General features: G+C 40.4%; 3 protein-coding genes across 8 annotated transcripts; 1 reads left to right on the forward strand and 2 right to left on the reverse strand.

The window, feature by feature from the left end:
• The first annotated feature begins 135 nt into the window (after positions 1 to 135).
• On the forward strand, positions 136 to 3,681 carry LOC102235818 (peptidyl-prolyl cis-trans isomerase FKBP14-like). The gene is made up of 4 exons (XM_005802760.2): positions 136 to 428; positions 1,825 to 1,973; positions 2,345 to 2,472; positions 2,678 to 3,681. The coding sequence occupies exons 1-4, from the start codon at positions 241 to 243 to the stop codon at positions 2,834 to 2,836; spliced, it is 624 nt and encodes a 207-aa protein (XP_005802817.1). The 5' UTR covers positions 136 to 240; the 3' UTR covers positions 2,837 to 3,681.
• A 96-nt stretch (positions 3,682 to 3,777) lies between these two features.
• wipf3 (WAS/WASL interacting protein family member 3) lies at positions 3,778 to 13,701 on the reverse strand. Of its 6 annotated transcripts, none has more exons than XM_005802759.2 (8): positions 13,435 to 13,701; positions 10,646 to 10,749; positions 8,964 to 9,096; positions 8,304 to 8,453; positions 7,508 to 8,212; positions 6,212 to 6,346; positions 5,565 to 5,669; positions 3,778 to 4,834 (listed from the first exon to the last, which is right to left on the reverse strand). In XM_005802759.2, exons 2-8 carry the CDS (start codon positions 10,730 to 10,732, stop codon positions 4,794 to 4,796), a joined length of 1,356 nt encoding a protein of 451 aa, XP_005802816.1. In that variant the 5' UTR covers positions 10,733 to 10,749; positions 13,435 to 13,701; the 3' UTR covers positions 3,778 to 4,793. The 6 variants fall into 6 exon arrangements, with proteins under 6 accessions (XP_005802816.1, XP_023200632.1, XP_023200633.1 ...); XM_023344864.1 differs by lacking the exon at positions 3,778 to 4,834 and having other exon boundaries at positions 4,841 to 5,669; positions 13,435 to 13,509; positions 13,594 to 13,701; XM_023344865.1 differs by lacking the exon at positions 3,778 to 4,834 and having other exon boundaries at positions 4,841 to 5,669; positions 13,421 to 13,509; positions 13,594 to 13,701.
• A 782-nt stretch (positions 13,702 to 14,483) lies between these two features.
• Positions 14,484 to 17,947, reverse strand: LOC106699735 (proline-rich protein 15-like). The gene is made up of 2 exons (XM_023344530.1): positions 17,519 to 17,947; positions 14,484 to 16,093 (listed from the first exon to the last, which is right to left on the reverse strand). Exon 2 carries the CDS (start codon positions 16,071 to 16,073, stop codon positions 15,714 to 15,716), a length of 360 nt encoding a protein of 119 aa, XP_023200298.1. The 5' UTR covers positions 16,074 to 16,093; positions 17,519 to 17,947; the 3' UTR covers positions 14,484 to 15,713.
• Between the last annotated feature and the right edge of the window lie 1,300 nt (positions 17,948 to 19,247).

The following is a 19,247-nucleotide window of genomic DNA, read 5'->3' on the forward strand; positions in this document are numbered from 1 at the left end:
ATAGCAAAAAATAAAAGAAAAACATTTTGTTTTTGCATCAGCCTATAAAGCATGAATGAATACGTGTAATCAGATGAATTGTTTGTGGGCGGGGCCTTTGCGGAAAGCAGCCAATCAGAGGAAAGATTCCCGCAGCAGCGTCACTCACTGCCACGTAGAGGAGAAGCTGCTGCTGCTGCTGCAGTTTTATGTTTTCTGCGTGTTTTCTTCTTAAATTTGCCTGAAGTTGGGTGTGTGGGCATGTGGCTGGTCGTGCTGCTCGGCTCCTCCATGCTGGCCTCCGTCGGCGGCGGGAAGCTGCCCGAAGCCGAGGTGGACACAGAGGTTCTGCACAGGCCCTTCATCTGTCACCGAAGGTCCAAGTACGGAGACATGCTGCTGGTGCATCATGACGGATACTTTGAGAACGGGACCATGTTTTACTCCAGGTACAAAGTGTTTCCATGACTGACACGCCTTGCTTATTAAAGAATTTGAAACATAATAAGATGGGGGAAAAAAGTCTTCATGTTTTTTCCTGGTGGATTATGTTCTAGCATGTTGTGTAACAGAAGTTAGAACACGGATCCCCTCTCTTCTTTGTGACAGTAAAAAAAAAAAAGAAAAGTTTTCGTCACCCATAAACCGAAAATTTCACAAAAAGCTTAAGTGTAAGTGTACGCAAAACTCTCCACTTGTTGGCATCACGTGATTAAAACCTTAACCGGAACTGATACTTTTACAGACGCAGGGGGTCATTAATGTCGTATAAAGGAAAAGATGCAGCAGGTCCAGTCTAATGCACTTTTACGTTTGGACTAGAGAAGGTGCTTGTTTGGACCTGGCTGGCATTTTACCTTCTCCTGGCTGCTTGGAAATATTTACTTTAACAACTGCAAGAACAAAAAGCAGATTCAGCCAGTAGTCTGATTAATATTAGGTGCAATAATCATTTAAAAATCAGAAGGTTTTCATATTATATATTTTGAATTGTGTGCATTAAAATCAATATTAGAATAAGAAAACTTTTGTATTTTCATTGTTATAACTATATTAACGAATATATTGTATTGTTTTGGCAGCAGAAGGAATAATTGTCTTTCGTCCACTGCATCAAGCTCATTTTAAAGGATCGTGTTGATTATGGTATTCTACTGTAAAATAGTTGTATTCTTTCTCAATATTATTATACTGTGAAAATCTCATTGCACCCAATGGGAACTATCTCTCAAGTTTTAAAATGTTGCCGGTGAACCCAAGACAGTGCCCGACGTTTATAAGAGCTGTATTGTTGCTAAGTATGGAAACCAATTGTGTCGATATTGTCTTACAAAGGGCAATGATAAGGCAATGATGATAAGCAATATCAGATATGATATTGCTTATCATATCTGAATATTTCATAAAATGGTTCTGTGTCTTATAAAACTATGAAACATCACTAGTTGTAATTAAGCAGACTCAGTGATTCCCCCAGTATAATATAAGCCTGGCGGGCCACCAGGCTTTACTTGCTCCACCCCCCACCAGGCTAAGCGGCACATTGAGTTGGATGTGAGGGATGCGCACCAATTTTGTTGGCTTCATATGCTATTATTTCCAAATTATGATGCCTGCTCGTGCACCTCCAAATATTTTTAACTTTTAAGATTTTTTTTTTTACGCAAAAACATGGAGGGCCGCCGGTGGACTGCCCTAGCGCCTCTACTACTAGGTTTAGCAGATTTTCTGTAGGAAAGCCTTAGAGTGAACAGGTTTATTTTTAAATACCAACCTGTGTAACTGTGAACGAAGGCACAGGTGACACCTTTAAATACCGTCTCTCTCGTTATGTTTTCCCGACAGTCGAAGGCAAAATGAGAAAGCAATGTGGTTCACGTTGGGGATCAGGGAAGTACTCAAAGGCTGGGATGTAGGCCTGCAGGACATGTGTTCAGGAGAGAAGAGGAAACTGGTAATACCTCCAGACCTGGCCTATGGGAAGGAAGGGAAAGGTAGAGAGGCCTTGTTTGTCTTCTGTCTTCAATGCATGAACACAGTCTCTCTATGTGATATTCATGTTTCTTTGTCTTACTTCCAGTGGTTTTCTAGGACTTTCATGCTAAGCTGAAACTTTATTGTGGGACAGTCGTCTGCTTTGACTCAGCATGGAGCATGCAAACAGTTCTGTGCTTTCACTCTGGTAAGCACAAACTACACTAACCAAAACCATCGCCCTGTAGAAGCTAACCATCCATTTTATAGACGTCAAAACATCCAAAAGCTTGGCTGAAAGACTGAAACTGCCTAATGACCGTTTTGTTGAAGTAATTTTTTGATGGTTCTATTTTTTAACCTGACTTGTTGCCATGTTACCTGTGACCAGGTAAGATCCCACCGGAGAGCACGCTGACCTTCTTGGTTGAACTGCTTGAAATCAGAAATGGCCCGAGGTCTCACGAGTCCTTTCAGGAGATGGACCTCAATGACGACTGGAGGCTCTCCAGATACGAGGTGACCACAAAGATTTTTCTCTTCAGCAATAAGTTGAGTGTACAGAGTCAAGAAAAAGTGTTTATCTCTTTCAGGCTTCTTCAGTTTTTTTCACATAATTATTGCAGACAGAGTTTTTATTGTTTGTTTTTACTTGGTATTTATCGTATTTTTTTTTAGTATTTGCTTTGTTTAATCCCTATATCTCACTGTTTGTCTGTTTTAGGTGAAAGAATATCTCAGGAAGGAGTTTGAGCGCCACGGCTACCCGCCCAATGACACGTTACACGAGAACATGGCGGCCGATATCTTCGCCAAAGAGGACACGAACAACGATGGTTTCCTATCTGCAAGAGAGTTCACCTACAAACACGACGAACTGTAACATCACTGCTGTGGCTTGTTGCTTAAACACAAGAGACTCTCAGGTTATTTAAAGCAGCATGCTTGTGTGAAACACAACTGTGAAACTGGTTGCGTCATACATTTTAAGCAGACTGTTTTGCTTTTGAGGCCAAGTTTTCAATCAGAGATAAGATTTTTAAAAGTCAAGAATAGCAAAGAAGGTAAAACATTTGGCTTTCCATTCGAACACATAAGATCATTGAAGACAAACTGTTTTGTTCAGAAGTTTTCATCTACTCAGCATGGGCTAAATGTTCTTTTAGTGGAATAAGTATACCACAAAAAACTTAATTGTCTCTTGCAATAGTCTCAAAACTTTATATATACACCTTCACTAGTAGCTGGTTTGATGTTTTTTAGGAAGTAGCAGAAAAACCATACGGCTTGTGTGGGGCCTTGAACAAGCTCTGGAGCTAAATATTTTACCACTACTCATCTTATGAGAAATTGCTAAATTATTTAAAATATTTCTCTTTTTCACCTGGATCTGGCTTTCAAGTACATTTTTTTATGTACGTAGCTCTATGTCCAGAATAGTGACTTTCATGCCAATCATGAAGGTATATAAACTTCTGACCAGAACTGCAGGTCAAATGACTCCACTCCATCTTAATTTAAAAAAAAACCCATGGTGCTCACAGTTTTCCTACTGTAGAAATGCCTTGTCATTTTTGTTATTGTTGACATCTTTCTAAAGCTAATTTTCTGAATCCATTTGGATAGGAAAACATAAACTCTCCAAAAACTTGATTATCATCAAAACAAATTTACCTTAAAATCTGGAACATGTGTTATATTTATTGTATTAAGCATTAAAATAGTTCTTTTAAACAGATTTGATCTTTTTTTTTCTAGAAGATGGAACTCGGACACGATATTCAGAATGTAGCTGTCGGTCACACACCACCTACAACTGAAGATGGTGTATCCAATACTGCACAATTTATTTTATTTCCAAATACTTTTGTTCAGTGCTTGTGGTCAGTCTTCCACTGTAGACATTATCAGAAATGGAGTAGATACACGTCAGTAATGTCGTTTGTGCCAACTTTTGTTAATTTGTTGATACCTTCACATTTGACCAGCAGATGGCACTGTCCTCCCAGCTTTTAAACTTTGTGCTAGCTGCTGCTGGAACGAGGAAAACAGCTGAACTCATTTATTATCTGCTCATAAAATCTTAATCCCAAACATCCTATTAGTCCATCCTTGCATGTCAGTCTCATCAATTTCTCTAAAAATAAAAGTCAATTAATACAAAGGAGCACCATTATGCTGTATGCAAAAACTACCAAGCAAACAGGTAAGACTGAATAATCATAAAGGATGTACATGGAACCTTGTTTTTTACTCCAAAATTCAGCACATCCACTAAAATGCATGTCTGGGTGTGTGTGGGCGTGTGCGTGTGTGTTGCTTGACCATTTAGAAATGACAAGAAAAAGAAATGTACAAAATTCTGCTTAAAGTTCAACTTAAACGCAGCATAACTCTTGGACAAAGACAAGTTTGTATGTCTTTAAAAAGTTGCGGCTATTAATGTAGTACACAATGTAGAGTTGAGGTAACACAAGATGACAAAAATCTAACTTTTCAGTCCTTCCATTAGTGTGTAAATTGATAAAAATGTTTTAAAAAAGTACAAAAAAAAAAAGTGATGGAAGACTTTTTCCCACGACTTAGTGTGTAGAGACTGTATCTAGTCTGTCGAGCCCTCCTCCTCACACACATTGAAAACATTCCGAGCTGAAAAAGGTCAGAGGTCGCACAGTCGGAATAAGGCTGGACCCTGTTTCACACTCACGCTCACGTAGAACACGCAAACACACCAAGGATAAATTAGTCTCTGTGTCCATTTTGTGAGTGTCTGGAGCCGTCAAACGGCCGACCGAGGAGCAGTGTTCTTCGAGTGAGAAAGAAGTTGGAGGCTCAGTGACTCATCTGAGGTGTGTCCTGATCCCAGGTGGCTTTGGGTTCACTGAAAGACAAAGCAACAAATGAGACCACAGTGCTAGGAGACAGTGTAAACATAATTTAGTCTTGCAAAAGTGTCGTACGCCTTGAACCTTTTCACACTTTCTTGAGTTTCAACCACAAGGTTTATTGTACTTGATGTGCTAGACTGGCACAAAGTGGCACATAAATGTGAAGGAGACATAAGGACACATGGTCTCACATTTCTTTATAGGTATGAAAAAATGTGACAGGAATGTATTTGCCTTCAACCCTGCATCTTCTTTCACATGTTTGCTTTGTAGCCTACATGGCTTATATTTGTAGTACATATAATGTTATTGTTACCTGTTTTTTCCAAGACAGTTGTAAGTTGTTATTTCAACTTACACTGTCTGTAAGTTGTCAGTCTTTTTGGGACGATGGGTTGAACAGTGTTTTATGAGATGCTTTAAAGCTTGGGATAGGGTTTTATAACCTAACTCTGCGTTAAACTTCTCCACAATGTCTGGTTTGTTCCTTGATTTTTAAGATGCTGTTTGTTTGCAAATGTTCACTTACAGACTTCTGAGAACTACACAGAGAGGCTACAATTATATGTAGCTGTGCTACATTTTCATTCAACTCCACAGTCATACTCTACTTGACGTATGTGCGTCCCATGAAATCCCCCTAAAGTAACCTTAGAGTTTGTGGTTGTACAATGACAAAATGTGGAAAAGGGGCAAGGTCCTGCATGTGTCCAGAGTGACTACCTCTGTTTTCTTTGCTTGGGTAAACGCGAGGGAAAGGCTTGAATTCATCGGGCGGCGGGAGGTCTTCTACAGGGTGGAACTGGAACTTGGATTCAAAGTCGTCTACTGGACAGAAAAGATGCGGCTAACAGTTAAAACATTCAAGCTCGTATTGTTCTCATCCAATACAAAAATTCGTTTCAGCCTGTATCACAAAATAACATAAAATCTATACAGATACCTAATAATTATGATGTATGATTATTTTTCATTTAAAATGCAATTGTTTTATTACGTTGCCACACAATTTCTTAACATATAAATAATTATTCAATGATGTAATGATTTATTTATTCGTTAGCAAAATTGAGGCACGTTTGAACCTCCATGTTTGCAAGGTTCTGAAATGTTTAATGTTATTTAAATTCAGCCTCTACAATGCAAAACGTCACAGTCCTTTCTACCTCCCAGGCTATTGTTTAAGCTGTTGTTAAGCAAAAGCAAAGGACAGATATAAAGGTTTCGGAAAACACAAGCACTTTGTGTTTTCAGATGCATCAGAAAACACAGTGCATCAAACCCCACAATTTAAATGTGGCGTACTGTCTTTTTTTTACCACAATTGTACATTCTCTCTCTTTATACGCAATAAAGTAGTGAAACTTTACCCAGACTGTGGAGGTGTCCATTCCTAAGGCTGAATGGAGGTGGTGGAGGCGGAGGGGGAAGAATGCGGGTGGACAACTCTGTGGTGGGGGAACGTGCCGGAGGAGCCGGTGGAGGAGCCAGCAGCCGACCCACACCTGTCAGAGAGACGAGGGGGCCACATGCAAAGTCACCACAATTTGATCTAATGCCAGCTAACGCACACAGAATGTTTAATGATGCTTATTTCTAACTCAGGGAAAAAGCAACTATTCACGTAAACTCCCAAAGCACACACAGAGTGTTGGGTTTAATGGCAAGGTGCGACTAGCGCCACAGAATCCAACCTGGACTCTGCATGGAAAGAGATGTTTCTGTACTCACACATGGAGAAAATCGGCAGAGGAGTCAATCTGAGCTCGTTTTAAGTCAAACAATTTCATAGTGACTGTATTGCATTGTTTCACTGTCTCATGGTTTAACCTCTGGCCCTATGTGAGGGTTAAAAACTTTTGCCAAAATTGACTTAGGCCATTATTTTAGGAAGGTGACGGTTTTCCAAGTATCTCAGCAACTCTGTGGTTGTCCTTCACCACATGTATCAAACTCGAGGCCCGGGAGCCAAATCCGGTCCACCATAATTTTTAATGTGGGCCTCTTGACTCTATAGAGTCACATAAGTATAACTTTCATGATCAAAGTTGTGTGCTTAAATATTAGTTTATCAATAAAATCAAAGCAGTTTTGCTTTGATTACATATTACATAGGTGTCAAAAGCTTTCCAATATTATTCAATTTCAAGGAATATTCATCAAATGCAAAGAAATCTATTAATATTCAAACAATTTGTTAATAATTGTTAACAAATTGTTTACAAAGCAATACTGCAACAGCTGACAACCGGCTCTTTAAGGACATTTATGGTCTTGATATGAACCTAAATGAAAATGAGCTTGACACCCCCTGACACCATTTTAACTCTGGACAATTATATTCTGAAATGCTGATATTCTTTTGGGCTGTCAATAAATAACACAACGTCACATATAAAGTTGCATCTTGGCTTTTCACCTGTTCAATTCAAGATAGCTTAGAAGTTAGCTAAGAATTCAAACACCTTTCACTTTTATTTTATTTCTTTTCTAAAACATGACTCAGACTGCACTGAAAGCTTTTCCAGCTTTGCAAAATCATTGTGTGCGGTTTTAACCTTCGAGCTATTTATAACAACCTGCATGATGCAGAAAGCTGTGGACAATAAAAGGTGGATATAAAAACGCCTCCCCGCTGACATCAAAGACACATAGGCACCACCTACCTAAACTTCTGGGCACAGCCGGCGGGCGCCGAGTGGGAACGTTGCAAGGGTATGACGGTGGCAGCGAGCGCATGGCTGGCGAGGGCACCGGGGCCACTTTGGGTGGCGGTGGTGGAAGGGTGGTTGGGCAGCTTGGGGTGAAGGACGTCGGTAAAGGCGGGGGAGGAGGAGGTGGAGGAGGTCCCAGGGGGCTATCACGCAGAATGGGGAACCTGGACGGTTCAGAGAAGGGAGGCGGAGAGTAGAAGAAGTAACCTGACGAGCGGTCTGGGATGGATGAAGGAGGCGGGTGTGTGAGAGGGGGAGGTGGAGGAGGAGGAGTCGATGGCTGGGGCAAGGATGTGTGGTGAGAATGTTGAACAGGTAGCCATGTTGGCCTGGTGACCTGGGATGGAGGAGGAGGAGGCGGGCAGGAGGGAAGGGAAGGGGGCTTGTTGGCTGGTCGTTCGGCTTGAGGTGGCGGAGGAGGGGGAAGCACAGAGGGAGGGGCGGGCGGAGGCGTCGGGGGTGAGGACGCCGGGAACTGTGGTGGGTGCTTGCTGCCGTGAGAGGGGGAGGGTGGAGCAGAGGCGGAGGAAGTGAGAAGACGTTGGAAGGAGTTTTGGATCTCTGCCGTCTTGGGAGACTCTGGAAGGCTGCTCGAGTCCGCCGATGTAGGAGGGTTCCACTGCGGCCTCAAGGAGGCAGAGGAGCTGGACCGAGACACTTCACAGGATAGAGACAAACAGGAACCATAGTTAGGCTAATACAGTAAACAAAAAAATAGTTTGTGGAGGACAGGGTGTGTTGAACTCACCTTGGGTCTTGCTTGGTAAGTCTCTATGACCAATAGGCCTGAGAGTGGGAAACCCTGCAGCAAACAATCCACTTAGTGAGGGTCCTGTGGGTCCAATCCCAGCTGATTGGTTTTGAGAAGAGCCAACATCTCCTGTGTTAGTCTTGGACTCTATGAAAAAAACACATTAAATACATTTGATTAGTAACAATATCTCAATGGTGGTCATCAAATTGAATCAAAATAATAGAAGCCTGACGTTAAAATTATGAAACTGATGCTTCAGATTAGGTCAATGAATTAACATCCATCTGCTTTCTTTCGGGTGGATTAAACCGCAAACTGTTTGGCTGTCACTTCATATAAATCATTATAAGATTTTACTCTTATCTTTAAGAAAAGAAGATCAGAAGCAGGGAGATTATAAATCACATTGTCTGTGTTTTATTAGCCTCTATAGGGATTCCTCCCTGAAGTGCAACAGAGTCCAATTTGTGTGCATGTGTTCAAATATAGATCACAGACACACAACATTGACACCCCACACCTCAACTCCCCCTTTGACCTACATAATCTTCTCCCACACTCTCATCTTTCATGACCTTCTTACTAGAAGGGCATTTTAAAATAGACTTTTTATCAAATCTCCACACGATTAGACGATACGGTTCTGGGACTCACTATCAACTGCAGGAGCACTCCGGTCGTTGACCTGTGTGACTTTCCTGAGTTTGGCGCCTTTCTGGATGTCGGCCAACAGAGCATTTCTTCCACCTCCTCCGCCAGGCTGGAGCTGAGGAGGCTCCAAAGGGCACTATATGTGCCCCAGAGGGAAAAGAACAAGTATCAGTTATGCCTATTACTTTATTGTAATTGATGTCGCAAACAAGAGGAAAAAAAAGTTCCTCACAATATTTATACCACTTGATGTTTTTTTGTTTTTTTTTTACATTTTTGTACCACAAACAACAATTATTTCTAAGATTCATAAAACTTAGAGTAGTGCACAATAAAAAGTAATTAAGTGCTTTTTTTTAATTCAATCGCCTTCAATCTGTAGAATCACTTTTTAGTGACATCTGCAAGTGTTTTGGTGTGAGCCTCTGCCAGCTTCACGCCTCTTTGACTGACATTTCTGCCAAGTCTTTTTTGCAAAAATACTTTCAGCTCAGTAAGACCGAATAGAGAGAGCCTGTGACATTTTAAGTCTTGCTACCAGAAATTCTCACTTAGAGTCAGATTTGGACTTTGACTTTGTGACTCTGATAAATAGTTACTGTATAATCCTGACCTCACTTCAAATGTCTCTTTAACTTTATTCTTGGTGTGTTCTTTAGTCGTCCTGATGCTGTTGTTCAATGTTCTCTGACCTCCGAGGTCTCCATAGAACAGCTGCATTTATACCGATACTCATGTAGAGCAAAGGGAAGGTGAGTTAAAATGCATGCCACACTTTTCAGAGTACCACTTCATAAAAATGTACTACTTTATAACATTTAATCTACCCTGAACTGGATTATTATTCTGGTTGTGATGTACCAACATTTGAAAAAGATAAAATAGGTGTCGATACTTATTCATAGTACTGTAAATCTAAATGATTTCTTATTGGATTTTTTATTTTTTATTTTTGTTTTATGGCCATATTCTTGTCCATATAATCATTTCTTATGCAAATATATAAAAGTTCACTGCAAAAACACAAGATCTTATGAAGTATTTTCAGTCTCCGGTGCAAAATATCTTAGTACTCTTTAAATAGGATAAAACTAACTTGCAGGTAACCTTTCAGTAGAAAATATGAGCTTGATTTAAGTCAATAATTACTTAATATTAATGAAAAAAACTCTAGTTATATGAAATAATCTGACAGCAGAACAATACATTTTTACAATAATATAACTTATAGTAATATTAGTAACAGAAATTACTTGTAAATTACTTGTGACTAAGATTTTGTGTTTTTGCAGAGTATCAAATTATTTTTCCTGTAAACTGCTAATTAAATTGACACCAGCACATAGAGACACACAAATTAGAAGAAATAAAAAACAAAATGAACTAAGAGAATATTGTGTATGACACATTTCCACACGACTTGTCTTCCCCCTACGCAGAGCAGAAGAAAAGCTTGAGATCACTGAGCTGTTTCTTCAGTTTGCTCCATGCATTAGTTCATTTAAAACGAGGACGCTGTGGAAACACAACACCTTCCTGCTGGCCAGAGTCGCCTCTTTGTCCAGTTCTCTGCGTGTTTGCGTGCATTGCTCAATCAATAATGCAAAGGCCTCCTCCAGGTGTCGGGTATACGCAGGTGAGCGTTTACAAATGGATGAGAAAGATCTAGAGGTAGACAGGCTCACCTGTGGCAGGGCGGCGGAGGGAGGAGGCGGTGGCGGGGGGCCGGGTGGAGGCGGTGGAGGCGGTGGCGGGGGCCCTGGGGGCGGCATACCGAAGATTCAGATACCTGCACAAGAGAAATGCGCGCTTTATCACCACAACTATTATATTCCAGCGTGGCTACTGGTGATGTTCAGATTGCATTTTGTCACCATGGACTGCCACTGTGTGGAAGGGGGCTGGATCTGATGACCTCCTGGCCTTTTTTCCTGAACAGGAAAGGCCATGCAGCACAAAACAGGAAACAGAAAGCACTCCATCCTCTCCGCAGAAACCTGACACAACTCTCCGCCTCCTATCTGACTCTTCTTCCCACAATGCTGGGCTTGAGACGGGAACAATGGGGAGCGTTGTGTGAAAAGTACTAGACCCCTAGCCTTTGGTCACTGTGTGACGAAAGGCTCTCGGTGCAGTTACTGGATGGAAAACACATCGAGGAAAGACCAGAGGAAGAGGTCCTGCACTGTTCAAACATATTGTTCTTTTTTTTTTTTCCTGAATATACTCAGCATGTCTTCGAAGATCCAGGATGGTGTCAGCAGGTTCTAACCAACTCGGTCCTGTAAAAGTCTCTTCAGCCTCAGTGACAAACACTCAGACTGAAAGCATCCTGATGTTTTTGCACACTCATCCCTCTGTGGAATTTGCTCCTGCTCCTCCTTAGCAATTTAATAAACGCTGAACAGGACCTGTATTGTTGCTACAAACGAAGCTCCCTTGTCCCCTATGTTTATATGTGACCAGTTCATGCTTTGCGAGTTTGCAACCTGGCAGACTGTCCGCCGTTGCTATTCCTGTCTCTATAATGGTCTCAAGGATCTTCTGTGACGCTGCCTGTTTAGATTTATGAGAGCGCCAAAAGCTAGACATCTGCTGAGCTCTGGCCGAGCAGGCGCTACAGAGAGCGCATGCACACAGTCTCCACCAGTCTTTGTTACCTTTCGCCCCAAAGGTTGTTCGGCCTCCTCGAGACGAAAAGGAGCTCATGTGACTCAGACAAGTAACTGAAACTGCTTGCAGATTCAACCGGAATAAGGAGCATTTTAATGACACTCAAAACACGTTGCCTTTGGAATAAGTTTCTTTCCGCTGTGCTCTAATCAGTAATGGAAACATTTGCACAAACATCCTTCAATGCTGTGAAACAGTGAAGAAAGGGAAGACAAGTTGCTCCTTTTTGACAAAATAATAAGCGGGAAGACAACGAAAAACGAAAGGAAAAAGTGAATTTTAAAAACCCACAGCCACCTGAATAGCTAAAAGTTATATTAAATATCATATCATACTCAATTTTGAAAAACAAAGGTGTTCTTGCAAATAGTAACACATATTCACGTCATTGCAGCAGATAGAAAACATTAGATTTTAGCAAGACAAACAACCTGGGTCAGTGTTTGCCAGAATCCATAGATCTACATTCATATATTTTTGCGACTTATAGCCTCTGACATATGCTCGATTTAGTTTCTTATGGGTCAAACAGTTTTAATTTTTTGTGACACCACCTAGTGCCTAGTTTTGATGTGGAAGATACAAGTTGTATGGCTTTTGATTTGTTTATCAAATAAAAACCTGAAGAGGTGTGCCGTGCATTTGTATCCAAGTCTCTTTACTCTAAGACCCCCTAAATAAAGGCCAGTTCAACCAATGACCTTTAGAAGGCACCGAAGACCGGCTGTTTTGTGAAGCTCTTGAATGTTTGTGAGAAAATGTTAGCGAACAAACCGCATCATAAGGACAGAAGAGCAGCTTGAGGAAGGGTTACATATGTCAAACTCTAAACATCTCAAATGCAAACATGCCAAGAGGTAGAAGTCTACCTGTACTGACAAGCAAGGCAAGGAGAATATGAATCAGATGTCAGTAGTAAATCGGCAGCAGCTGCAAAAATCCACAATTTAAACCATTAGTCACTCAATCCACAAATAAGTCCACAAAAATGGCTTTTATGGAGGAGTGGCAACAATAAGTTAAAGGAGTCTAGTGAACAGTTTGCTATAAGCCGTGCAGGGAACATTGCAAACATTTGGAAAAAATGCTAGTAGTTACATGAGACTAAAATTCAACGAAATGCTAAACACTACGCTTGGCAGAACACGAAAACTGCTCATCAGTTTCTCACTACAAAACATGGCTGTGGCAGCATCCTGCTGCAGACAGGTCCACCTCCCAGCACGACAACAATATTATACATGCATACAGAGCAACAATGGGATGGGAAAAATCACAGCTATAGTGTGTTAGAACGGCTCAGTCAAAGATCAGACTTAATCAGACACCTTCTATCATATCTGAGATTGAGATATTTTGCAAAGCAGAATATCTTGCATAGATTTCAGTCTGTAAGTGTGAAGTTGAGTTCGAGACATATCCATAAGCATCCTTCATGCAGTAACTGCAGAGAAATCAGGAGGATGAGTGCAAATACAATCCATTCTTCTTTTTTTAAATTAAAATTATGTGTCATTTTCATTTTACTTCGCATTAACGCACTAATTTCTGTTGTTCTGTAAGTACCCTGCTCTGAAATTGCACTACGATTTGTGGTTGTATGGCAAAATGTTGGACAGTGCAAAAGGGGTGGATACTTTGCGAGGTACTGTAATTGTTGCTTCACCTAGAGAGAAATAAACCTAACTGTTGCTTAATGGATTTGCAGATAATAAATAATAATAATAATAATAATAAAACATCCACCTGTTGCACAAACCTGTGTAAATGTTAAAAAGGTACTTTACCTTGTAAAACTAACCTTTCTGCAGAAATAGCTTTGGTGCCTCAGAGATCAGCACAGTTGAGTCCTCATGGTGCGCTCTTTATAACGGGACTGTGACAAAGTTATTTTTAGACAATATAGGCCAATAAGACGCCACTGATCAAACGTACAATCCAATTTAGGTCCTATAAGCACCTGTAAACTCATTTCCTCTTGCAGAAACTTTTCTTTTTCTCTTATATCTACGGCCACGGTGAACGCGCCCAGCCTGTGGAGCGCTGGTCCAGCTCAGCAGCAGCAGCAGCAGCGGTTGCGGTTTATTTTCCCAAACGCGCTCTGCAGACGCCTCACCGTGCCAAGCCACACCTTAACGCCACATAACAAACAAGGGAACCAATGGTGAGGGAGAACGGTTTGTAGCTTTAAATAACACGTGGAAGGTAATCGAATCGATGTGAGGTCTATTCTAGTCAGTGGAGATTACATTACTGCATCAATTTTAGGAATTTACAAATAGTTTTAAGCTATTTCATCCTCCCTTCCCAGCTCTCACAACTGTGAGGTAGACACTTAAGCGCACAAGCTCGCCCTCTTGTGTTGATAATACACCATTGCACCTCTCAGTCACTCATACATTCATCTCCAAGGAATCCAGCTCTTGTTTAACCTGTTGCACCTTAATTACTGTGAGATAGACGAAAAATATTGCTAATGGGATTGCAAAGAAGTGATTCTTCCTAAGTGTTGACACACACCTCAATGTTTAGCAGCTGCAGAGGAATGCAGCGGCACAGGTGAGGTACTCCCTGAAGCATATAGGTTTGGCATATGCTGCAGGCCCCGTGTGTGAACACTTTGTAAAACCTTCTTGCTTTTATAGGATTACGTCGTACGACATCGACGGCTGACAAAAGGACATTGTTTTTTCCCGTTGAACCTACGCTTTTGTTCTGAAAATTTGTTTTCCCTTTCCGTAGAGCACAGTGACAAAATCAACAAAGGAAGCAAAACAAAACAAAAAATCTTCACCTTTAAATGTTCAGATTAAGACACTCATGGGCTATTAAAGCACAGACACACACCGGTAGAGTCAGCTGTCGCAGGTTTATTTCTAATTTTGCCTTTGTGTTAAGCATTCACAGGTGATCAAAGCTACACAGCTCCTTTTTTTTTTAAATAGAAAAAATATATGTCACATGTCATATCTTCATCTGGATATCAAGAGCATATTGTTTTCAGTAGAGGCAGCTTTGCAACAAACCTTGTAAAATATGCCTGATTGAATTTAATCCTTCATTAGCTTCTGCTTTTTGCTGGTAAATATTTCTGATTCACCTTCACTGGAATCCTTCAGACCGCCCAGAGTCAAACGTTTTGCAAAGGTCTTGCAAAAACAAGCACTATCCTTCATCGTAGAAAAATTATTTGCAGCATTTTAACATTGTTGTTTTTTTGTTTTTTTTACAACAAATATTGGAAAACAATTTTTTGAACATCATTTCCAAGAGGCATTTCACTTTTTTGAGAGAGAAACAGCTTTTCATTACTGCTTTAAAAAAAAAGTTATTGTGATTTGATGAACTGTAAAAAAAAAAATAAAATTAAAAAATGAGAGTATCATGATAAAAAAAAAAATCAAGGTTTTAAAAAAATTAGTTTCAAAATCATTCAAATATATTTCCATCATAGAAGTTTCTGGTGTTCAACGTCAGCTTAATGGTGGCTTCTTTTGGTGAGCCAATTCTGCCATTTGGAAATATTTTAATTGCAAAAGCAGTGGACAACTGAGATATAGAAACTAAAGAAGTCCCAGTTATCAACATTAAGATATTGCTGGTTTAAACTGCAGTTGGGGAAAAAACCGTGGGATGGTACCAATAACTGGACAAGTCGCCAGTCCACGATGTGATGCTGTACATTTCATGATACCTTTACTGAATATTTTCATAGAGAGAGAATCCGATACCAGCCCATTGCTTCTCATACTTGCCCTTTGAGTTGCATTTGTGACATTTCATGTGCAAAATGGTTCAATGACCTTGATAAGAAAAAAAACATAAGACATTTGTAACATAACCCTACAAAATGTCTTAAATCTTAAAAATAGATCTGAACTCATATTCAGAATTCTGCATTATTGACATAAAACCCACGTGAACATCATCCCCAGCGCTCAGTACAGTACAATGCCTCATGAGACTAAAGTTCCTTCAGCTATTTAAATCCCACTCCTTTTGAAGCAATACTGTGAAGCAGTCTTTTTACACGCACACACACACACACACACACACACACGCCCACCCCTCTCCCAAGGGTCATCGTTTGTCCTCCCTGCCTGGCGCTGCGGCTTCCCTCCCCTTGTCCTCGATGGGAAGGGTCGAGCGCGGCCTCCTCTTCTCCTTGAACCGGCCCGAGCGGGAAACCTTCATGTTCCTGCGGCACGTCTGCTCGTTGAACACCGATTCCAGCTTGGAGTCGTCGAAGGTTTCGTCGCTGAGGAAGCTGGAGCCCTGCGCGGGGACGGTCTGGTCGGTGGTGCTCTTGGACGAAGAGGACGGGTCTTTCAGCCTCTCTGGTTGCTGGGCGAAAGGGTTGAAGTCAGGGCCCAAGCCGTACGGATCCGCATTCTTTTTCTTTGGAATGAACACCTTCCACCATGGCACCTTCTCTGTCATCTTGAACTGGCGGTTGGGGCCTGTGAAAAAAAAAACAAAAACAAAGATTGAAGCACTTTTAAAAGTTTTTTTTTTTTTTAAATGAACAAAACCTTGCAATACCTTTAGAGTTGGATTCAACATTTCCAACTCTATCAAAGTAAATGTGATAATAATAATAACAAAGTTAAGTAAAAGACACTGATGTGGCTTTTCCTGACCAAGAGAGGTAGTAGTTTTGATTCCAACAGAAAATGGAAAAAAAAAAAAAAAAATATATATATATATATATATACCCATTTATGCAACAAAGCATTTGTCCTTAGCCTTTATCTGATCTGTCTTAAACCTAAAAAACAGTGCAACAAAGTACATGCTGTTTGTTGCTCTATTTATACACACAAAAATGACGTGAGAGAGACGCTGGAAAGCTCAAAATGATACAGCAGAGCAACTTTTGCCGTAGTCTGTTCAGCCCTCCTATAATCAACTCTCGCTCTCTTTATAGCCTCAACAAACTCCCTGATATGAATTACCGTTTCTCAACATGTAGCAAACACAATGTTTCCTCTTGAAATGGCCATTGAAACAGCTCACTGATACTGAAAGCATCTTGGAGTCAGGGAACGTATGGGACTTTAAGCAAAGTTTGATTCGGGGCCCCTCTTCCTGTCGAGAACATCCCATAAAGACGATTCTTTGATGCTTCACACAGTGAATTCAATTTAGAGCTTGCACATTTTAAAAACTTGTAACTTATTAATGCTGAAACCGTCAAAGTGAATTTAATAGTATTCTCACTCTCAATTTTTTTTTAAAAAAAGCATGCAAATTCTTTATATATGATGATAAAATTCCAAGAATTTTAGGCTGGTTTGGTTTGCTTTGCCTTGGGCAAGCTCTCCTTTGAGCAACTTCACACAACTGCAGTATCTGCTGCCAAACTTGTGTGTTCACTGACCTGAAAAAGATTGATTTATTATCTGTACTTATTCATAAACGTACACTCTGATGGTTTTGTCAATTTCCTGGCAGAAATAGGAGAGGTTTTTTTTATTATTATTATTATTTTCCTTTCATTAATTGAGTAGTTTTTTTAAAAAGACATTTCACTTTTTGACTTGACTGCAGATCAGCTGATCGAAGAAAAAGATGGCCAATTCCGAATCGTGGGCCGACTGATCGGTGCATCTCTATTAGTTACAACTTTGAAACATTATACTCCACTGCCAAATAATCACCTTAAAAGAAAACACAACAAATCCACGTAAAGAACATTCTGCACGTCTACATTGGAATATTTTTCGGTTTCTGGGCCCAAGCTTCACCAGCTAATCCCATGAATAACCAGCGGAGCCATATTTAGCCTCTCTGTAAAACTGGTTTATTGAGTCGTGAGAACAATCAGTGTGAATCACATGTCAAGAATATGCATATGATAAGAAAAAGTACCAGTGCTCTCTTACCTGAGACGTGGGAAAGAAAGATGATAACAGTTAAAGGGAGTCCAAACTACTGGGCAAATTATATTAATAACAGTCCTAAGATATCTCCAAAGCTTTTAGGACGCGGTGTTTTTTTTTTTTGTTTGTTTTTCTTGTTAGACCGCAGACCTGGGATCAGAAGTGTCAACAATCCTTCAAAGGGTCGATGATCAATCCATTTTCAAGCAGTGGACACCTCAAAAAAAAAACCTCAAACACCCCGCACCAAAACAGCTTGTATCGCTTTTATTGTCGCTCTTGTTAAACAGTTCGCCTGCTTTCTAAACCGGCCTTCGGTAAAAATGGACTTGCATATTTATAAGAAGCAGCCTAACCTCCCCTGGACCTACAAGTTTCCGCCCGAAACTTCGTCCAGCGCCACCTGTTCTCGCTGCCGATTGGCTGGCTGAGCCCAGCGCGTCACCTTAGAACAGCCCAGGTGAGTCCGGAGCGGCTGTGGGTGGGGCTCTTTGGTTGCGTGGCAACATGCCCCATGGGAGCTCGTGCCTCTTCCGCGGCAGATAACGCATTAAAAGGACTCCTTTGTATCAGGTTAACCCAACCCAAGCCGGGGAGCCAAATTATGTTTAGGCTGTGGCTCACCATACAAAGGAGTGGAGCAGGGGCGGTGGGAACTTTCTTCTTTATTCAGCAGGGGTTGTATTATCTACTCTAAATAATAATAATAATAATAATAATAATAATAATAATAATAATAATAATAATAATAATAATAATAATAATAATAATAATAATAATAATAATAATAATAATAATAATCAGGCTACACTCAGTGAACTAGAGATAATCTACATGGATTTAAAGCAAAAACATGGATTTAGTGTTAAAATCATTGCAGGAAGATGCCAAAACAAGCCGTGATATCAGTTTTATCTCTATTAGTAATTACTCTATCATTTATTTCTATTTCATCTGCATGTAGGAACCCCCTGTCTCGCTGTTTGGCAAGTGACCAGAAAACGCTACGGAGATTATAAAGGACAACGTCAAACATAATCTGCTGCTATCTGTTGGATCTAGAAAGATACTGCTCCCTCATTGTAGCTGCAAACATAAACTCACAAAGCAACCATTAGCATACTCTCGCATGAGACTGGTGTGTAAGTAATTTCAAGTTTAAGCTCATTTTTGTTTCCCAAAATATTATTTTATGATGTTGTCACTTTATTTTCAAAAATTGTAAATACATTTTTAAGATATAAATTCAGCGATGTCCATATCAGATATTCCATATCGGTTGATCACACGTGAATGATCATGTCTTTTCAAAGCAGATAAATAAATGTTTTTGGTTTTTGTATGTATATATTTGCAATGTTCTTTGTTACTGTGTCTGTTTTTGGGGCTGTGATTGTCACTGTAGTGTTAAATGTGTGGAATATCGCAATCAAACTATTTGGTTGCAACTTTTAAGGCCTATTTTAGGAACCATATCTGTATCTGTATCTGTAGATCTTTTTGCATCTCCTAGAAGTGATCCTACGCTGTTAAAAGTTGTTGACCTTGGAATCCCTGAGCGGTTTCATGTCTGTTTGGGTTGTTGCCAACAGGGAGTACCAGAAGAAACCCAGACTCAGAGGGAGGACGGAGGAAGACAGGGAGTCCCTTTTTGTCTCTCTCTCTCTCTCCCCTGAAGTGACAGTGAAATTCATGGTTTTGGCAGCAGGAATGTGTGCCATCGCCGTTGCTT

The sequence above is a fragment of the Xiphophorus maculatus genome, chromosome 13 (assembly GCF_002775205.1).
Source record: "Xiphophorus maculatus strain JP 163 A chromosome 13, X_maculatus-5.0-male, whole genome shotgun sequence".
Lineage (NCBI taxonomy): Eukaryota > Metazoa > Chordata > Actinopteri > Cyprinodontiformes > Poeciliidae > Xiphophorus > Xiphophorus maculatus.